This window comes from Enhydra lutris, unplaced genomic scaffold (genome assembly GCF_002288905.1).
Source record: "Enhydra lutris kenyoni isolate GAN:26980312 unplaced genomic scaffold, ASM228890v2 scaffoldscaffold34, whole genome shotgun sequence".
Classification (NCBI taxonomy): Eukaryota; Metazoa; Chordata; class Mammalia; order Carnivora; family Mustelidae; genus Enhydra; species Enhydra lutris.
The window spans coordinates 9,108,649-9,115,565 of record NW_019154118.1 but is presented as its reverse complement, the minus strand read 5'-3'; the positions used below and the strand labels follow the sequence as shown (position 1 = coordinate 9,115,565).

Genomic DNA, 6,917 nt, shown 5'->3' with positions numbered 1-6,917 from the left:
TCAGGTGTGGGATGGATCCCCATGGTGGCCTCCACGCTGGGTGGGGAGCTGGCTTAAGATTCTCTCTCTCCCTCTCCCCTAATCCCCCTTAAAAAAAAAAAGTTTTTTTGGGATTCTTCTGTGAAAACATACAGATATAGTGCTTTTCTTGGGAGGTGACAGGAACACTTTTATAATTTTTTCTATTTTTTAAAAAAGATTTTATTTATTTATTTGACAGAGACACAGTGAAAGAAAGAACACAAGCAGGGGGAGTGGGAAAGGGAGAAGCAGGCCCTCCACAGAGCAGGGAGCCCAATGTAGGGCTCGACCCCAGGACCCCGGGATCATGACCTGAGCGGAAGGCAGACCCCCAACAACTGAGCCACCCAGGCCCTTTTTTTTTTTTTAAAGATTCATTTTTTTAATTTGAGAGAGAGAGAGAGAGAGATCAAGCACATGAGTGGAAGGGGCAGAGGGAAAGGGAGAGAGAATCTCAAGCTGATTTTGTCCTGAGCGCAGAGCCTGCAGCAGGGCCTGATCTCAAAGATCCTGAGATCATGACCCCAGTAGAAATCAAGAGTCGTTCACTTAACCAACACCACCACCCAGGGACCCCTAATTCTGCTTGGGACAGTTTGGGTAAAAATTCTATTTTCCTAGAAAATTAGTTATTTCAACTAGATGTTTATACATCTGTAAACTAGATGTTTATATTCATTTGCATAGGGTTATACAAATTAATTTTGAAATTTAAAGCAAATATTTTAAAAAATTTCCCATTTGGATGTTTATTTCTCCTTTGCAATATCTAATATTCTGTATTTGTGCAGTCTCCTTCTTAAATAAGAGGTTAACTTTGTGATTTGCTTATTTAGATAAACTTTTTAATTCATTTGTTGTATTTATTTCCTGTTTTCTACATGTGATGGAAATATCCTAAGGTATGGGTTATACCCAATGAGTCACCCCTTGAATGTGGGCAGAACTTATGACTTGCTTCTAACCAACAGAATGTAGCAAAGGTGATGGAATATCAAGCATATTATTATGTTACATTATATAAGACTGGATGTTAGCAAACAGGAGAGAGACTCTCCCACTGGCCTTGAAGAAGCAGTGATGTAAATTGACTATGGGGATAGCCACGTGGTGGGGAACTATGGCCCTTTGGAGCTGAAAGAGGCCTTAGCCAACAGCCTGAAAGAAAATAGGAAACTCAGTTATGCCATTACGGAGATGAAATCCACCAACAGGCCAAGAGAGTTTAGAAGTGAATTCTTCCTAAATTAAGTTTTCAAATGAGAACATGGCTCTTGGTCTACCCCTTGACTGCAGCCTTTGTGAGATTCTGAGCGGAGGACCCATCTAAGCTCTGTCTAGACTTCCAACCTATAGAAACTGTGAGATAATATGTGGCAGCCATAAAAAGCAACACGGCCATATGGAATGAATACACTACCTCTGAGTTTCTGCTTTTACTTTTTGCTAGCTCTTACCTTTTTTCTGCTTACTTTGTTTGTGGTCTGCTATTTTGAATTGAGTGTTTAATTAACTTATTATTTTTTAAATTTTTGTGTATTTAATTCTATGACTTTTCCACTGATAAATGCTATAGCTGTATTTCATAGGTTTTGATATGTAATGTTTTCTGTTAAGAAATTCTGCATTTTTTTTTTTTTTTTTTGGTCCTGGATTTTCCTATTAAGAGCTCCTTGATAACATCTTTCTATATTTCCAGATGGTGGCATCTTTTTGGTCTTATTTTTAACTTCTACTTTATTGCATGTGGTAAGTGAATATTGCTTATATTATTTCTATTTCCTGGAATTTATCGAGTATTTCTTTGAGGGCTTGCAAAGATTTCCCAAATTTAGGTATCTGGAAAACCTCATCAGACTTCACAGAACACACTTATTCTCTAGGAACATACTTATAGTGCATACTGAATATAGCTTTTATTTAAAGACTGAGGATACAGTGCAGCAAAAGAAGAAGAATACAGACAAAAATTAGGAAATCCAAGAGACATTCCATGCACAAGCTCCCAGGAGTCCTCATTTACATACAGACTGCTCTCTGTCACGGGATTACACAACCACAATCTGTGTCAGGAATCTCAGCATCAGGGCTATTTTAAACAGAAGTTCTTAATGAGGGTGCATGTGGTTGGTGGGGAGGATGGCATTATATCTGTAACCATGTGATCAAGCCAGGCTGGAAAACAGTTTATTTAGATCAGTAAATAAAATGATGCTGGGAGTCACCAGGGGAGTTTCAGACTTTAAAGAGCACATCATAAAGGTTTTTATCCTGGCCAAAATTCCAAACATGTACTGAGGAAAATATGAACCTTCTACAGGTCAGATGTAAATCAACTCTATCCTCCACAGGGCAAATATACGTGACCAATCTTTGTGAATGTTCCGTGTGCATTTGAAAAGCCAAGTTCTCTATTATCTGGGTTCAGGATTAGATATAGTTTTATAAGATTTACCTTAATAATCATGTTGTATATGTCTTCAATCCCCTTGCTAATTATTTACGCACATGACTGATGATTAGCATGCATTTCTTTTTTTCATCGTACCTCCTACAATTTCTATAGGAGAGTTGTTAAGAAAAGTCATTGCTCTGGTATTGGCTGCCTGTTTTAATAATTTATATCTTTATGGTACATTACTGACTTTAATAATATAAAGTATATTATCTCTTTTGATGATTTTGAGCCCATAAATAGGCTCATACTCAATATGGGTTTTTAATATGTATTTTCCTATTCATTTATATTTACACATTCCGAATTGTTTTGACTCGGTCATATTTCTAAATCATCATAAGAGTTAGATTTTGCTCTGTTTACTAAACTAAAATCTTTTTAATTTGGCTGATATGTTAAGTCAATGCTGTTATATTGTTTTATGGTGTTTGTAAATTTGTGTGTATAATTTTCTACTTTATGTTCTATTTCCTTTTATACTATCTTTTTCTTTTCTTTTTTTCCCCTTAAGTTTATTTATTTAAGTAATCTCTACACCCAACATGGGGTTTGAACTCACAATCCTGAGATCAAGAATCCCATGCTCTTCAGACTGAGCCACTCCGGTGCCCCTATACTCTTGGTCTATTTTAGGGGAAGGGGAAAGTATTATTTAAGATGTGCATTCCTATATGGTTTAAAATCTTAAGCATGTGTTTATCTTCTATCTTTTATCACATCAGTCATGTTATCTATCCCTCTTCCAAATACCACTGTAGTATCTAAATTTATGTTGCCGTTATTACACATGTCCTTATGATTGCAGCAAATTGTTTCTTTCAGTAAGTCATGGTATACTTGAACCATTCCCTCTTCACAAGGTTTACACGACAGTTCCGAATAACGATACAGAGCTCTCCCTAAGGAGAGAAAAAAAGCAAATGTGATCACCTTGTTTAATCACACCATCTTCTTAGCAATGACATCTCAGAACCTCACTGGTTTTCTGTGGACAGGAATGAGCCCCCAAAGCTGTGCCTACATTTCATCATCTCTCTAGACAGGACCAGACAAAAGACATCTGCCTCCCACTCAGGCTCCACACCAAGTAGTTTATGAGAATTCCACTTTCCCCAGCCTCTCCCATGGTCTCAGTTAAGCCTCCACACCTTGACATCAGGGAAGGTGGGGACCACTGGTACAGTTTTGTGTCTCTCTATAACCTGCACTTACCAGTAATTCGATCATCGTAGTAGTAGTGATCTATGGTACAACTCCTTCTGTAAATTGTTAGATTGACTTTCCAGCACTTTTTCAAGCCAGTGAGGCATCTGTATCCATCAAAGCGGGCACATTGATAGCAAAATCGAACCACTAAATAAAGAGAGGAAATTTTAAAGCAGAGTTCTAGGTTAAGTAATTCAGCTTCAGAAGCCTATCCCACTATCAAGTTACACTGGCAAGGTGTAGACCTCACAAGAAGGAAGCTGACAACCTTCCCAGCTCCTGCCTGGGGTCCTCACTCCCTTGAGTGGGTGACAGCTATGACCCCAGGGATTCAAGCCTCCTCCCTCCTTTGCCCAAGGCCGGGGACAGAAAAAAGACACTAGAGCAGTGAGTGAGGAGAGTGGAATATTTCAGGGAGGGTAGAGAGACAATGTTTGAAAAAATCAGGAGTATCCCCTCTCATTGCAGCATTATTTATCCAAAAACTGCAAACCAACTACACCATACATCTTGATGTCAGGACTCGGTTTCCTATGAAGAGAAGAAGAAATCTCCTTAAGCCATTGTACAGCAGCCCAAAAAGTTAAGGTTAGAAACGACCTTCCTCTTCTTCCCACATAGTCTCTCGCCACCCATCTCTGCCTCCCTCACCAGGCTTTACCTTCATCCATGAAGAGCACTGTGAATGTGCCCAGCAGAAGCAACTGGAACATCCTGGGACCCATTCCAGGGATGATCCTGGAGGGAGGCTCCAGCTCTATTTATTCGCATCACCTGCCCTCAGGCATCCCACTAGATCACAGAATCATAAATTTCAGATCAAGCCGCCTGAATCCTCTCTACAATGTTCCCAGGAGAGGGTACATCCTGTCTGCATTTGCATGCCTCTAGATATTCAGAACTCAGCCATCCAGACACCCCCTTTCATTTTATTAGATCCAGCATGAGGTACTCATTAACGCTGGTGGAGAATCTCTCTCGCTAGTACCTCTTCACTTCCCCTGTAGTTCTGGATGTTGGTCTGCAAAGAGCGTGACTAACCCCATGTCCGCAAGACAGCCTTTCCCATATGACAGAGCTGGAATCACTGAGCATCTGTGATGGAGCTGCTCAGGCCCTTTCAGGTAGAAGCATCCTGGACACTGGCCTCAGGGCGACCTCCAGCGGTACTACCCCCCCACCCCGCCAAAGTGGGTCATCAGGACCAGAGCCTGGGACTATAGATGTGGTCCACCTGCCCAGCATAGCACGCCTCTGAGAGACGGATGGGGCAGTTCAAGAAGTGGTGAAGAGGTTTAGATCTGTGTCCCTTGAGCTTTATTCATTAATTTGTCCAAAGGAGACAAAGACCAGAAATGATTACAGTGGGAGAGACTTACACGGAGGGTGACGGGGAGAGAGGAAGACATATTTGGATGAGTCACTAGAAATGGATTGTGAGGGAAGGAAAGGAGCAGGGAGGCCTGGAAAGGGGTTTTCCCATCAGTTCTCTGTCTTTGCCTCCCTTCCTGCAGATCGCGCCCACAGGTGTCCCTCCCTCTTTCATCCACGAAGTGTCAGTTGATTAGTGAGGCTCGCCAGCGCACTCCCGGCAAACACGAACTATCTGTATGTATGCACAAAGCTCCCTGACCGCGCTCGCCCTGTCCCTTTCCTGTTTTCTCCCACGTGTTTGGCCCAGTTTGTCATTTGATGGCTTTTCCTTATTTATGTTTCTTGTCTCTTGCCCTCTCAAGGACGAAAGTGCCATGAATGCAAGATTTTCCTGTGTCATGTCCACTGCTCTCTCCTCAGCACCTAGAAGGATGCCTTGCACCTCTCAGATAATCAAACTATCTGATGAAAACACGAGTGCACTGTTGTCATTGTTAACCTGAGAGGCACAAGGGAACGGTCCCGCCATACGGACAGCCCCTAATTCCCAGATCGCAGGATGACAGTCCTTGTCTACCTTGCGGTTGGTGGTCACCACACAGAAGACAGGCATGGGTAATGGCAGCTTCCTGTCTTGGGGGAAGAGTGAGTGTGGGGCCCATTTATCTTGACTGGGCTCCTTCCCAGAACCAGAAGCAGGCTACCCCAAGTGTGATTCCCCGCATAATCTTCCCTCTGCATCTGGGATGGAAGGCGAAGTGTGCTACCTACCGGCCATGGGATCTTCAACAAGTTTCTCCCTTCTCTGTGCCTCTGGGACCTCACAGGTAGAAACAACGACTGCCAGAGCTACATCAGATGGAGGTGTTGGAACTTAAGAAATTCACATATGGAGCGGCGCCTGGGGGCTCAGTCGGTTAGGTGTCTGCCTTCGGCTCAGGTAAAGGTCTCGTGGTCCTGGGACTGAGTCCTGAGTAGGGCTCTTGCTTGCCAAGGGAGTCTGCTTGTCCCTCTCCCTCTGGCCCTCCCCACCAACACATGCTCTCTCTCTCATAAAGAAATAAAATCTAAAAAAGAAATAAAAATTCATGTGTGGATAATGGTCAGGAAGACCCTACTTGGTGTCAAACCTTCTTCGGGCATGTTATGCACTTGATTTCTTTGGATTTTCTGAACAAGCACGTAGGTTAGAAAGAATGGACCTCTTCTTCCAGTTGAAGCCCAAGGGCACATGGAGTGGAAGTATTTTTCCCCTGGGAACAAGGTGTTTACCTGTTGGACTGGGTGGGCCGATATCTTCCCATTTTACCATGCTGTTTCCTTCTTTTTACAATCTGGAGAAGGTTCCCAGGACTGGAGATGACTGTGGGGAGAGACGAAGGGAGAACAGGTAAGAAAAAGCCTTTCTCCATTAAAAAAATAAAATAATAAAATTAAAATAAAAAAAGAATCTCTCTCTGCCTGGCAGAGAAAACATTCACAAATGAACTCCCACTAAAAATAGGGTGTCCCACAAGCCTGGTTGGGATCTAAGACTTATGAGCCACTGTCCAAGTAATTCCCATAGGGACCACATTCGTGAGTCTTGCATTTGGACCATGTGAGACACAGGCACCAATCCATGCACAGAAGTTCAGAGGGTCTGAGTTGGGAAACCAAGCTTCTGCTTGGAAGCAAAGGACCCCGTGTTCTGGCTGGAAGGATGTTCCTGCACCAGGATCTGGGCAACCAGGGATTAAAATCGGCACTGAATCCCAAAGTTTGTGCAATGTATCTCTCTCCTGTGTTCATCAGGCAACTTTGGACAACATTCTACATGGAAGAAAAGGAACAGAAATTGTGGAAATATGCCAAACTC

The 6,917-nt window shown here is 42.6% G+C and overlaps 1 protein-coding gene across 2 annotated transcripts; it reads right to left on the bottom strand.

Annotated features, from left to right (window-relative positions):
• Window positions 1–1,987: 1,987 nt before the first annotated feature.
• On the bottom strand, window positions 1,988–6,398 carry LOC111153904 (prostate and testis expressed protein 2-like). 2 transcript variants are annotated; one of them, XM_022513209.1, is made up of 4 exons: window positions 4,347–4,469; window positions 4,193–4,216; window positions 3,692–3,832; window positions 1,988–3,378 (listed from the first exon to the last, which is right to left on the bottom strand). In XM_022513209.1, exons 1-4 carry the CDS (start codon window positions 4,408–4,410, stop codon window positions 3,176–3,178), a joined length of 432 nt encoding a protein of 143 aa, XP_022368917.1. In that variant the 5' UTR covers window positions 4,411–4,469; the 3' UTR covers window positions 1,988–3,175. The 2 variants fall into 2 exon arrangements, with proteins under 2 accessions (XP_022368917.1, XP_022368918.1); XM_022513210.1 differs by lacking the exons at window positions 4,193–4,216; window positions 4,347–4,469 and adding an exon at window positions 6,332–6,398.
• Window positions 6,399–6,917: the final 519 nt, after the last annotated feature.

What these genes read in the sequence shown, in the direction of transcription:
- LOC111153904 (XM_022513209.1), bottom strand. Translation starts at nt 4,410, where the DNA reads ATGGGTCCCAGGATGTTCCAGTTGCTTCTGCTGGGCACATTCACAGTG. An exon ending in AGTGCTCTTCATGGATGAAG is followed by an intron (nt 4,217 to 4,346) that starts GTAAAGCCTGGT and finishes TTCTCTTCATAG; the next exon opens with GAAACCGAGTCCTGACATCA. An exon ending in CCGAGTCCTGACATCAAGAT is followed by an intron (nt 3,833 to 4,192) that starts GTATGGTGTAGT and finishes CTCTTTATTTAG; the next exon opens with TGGTTCGATTTTGCTATCAA.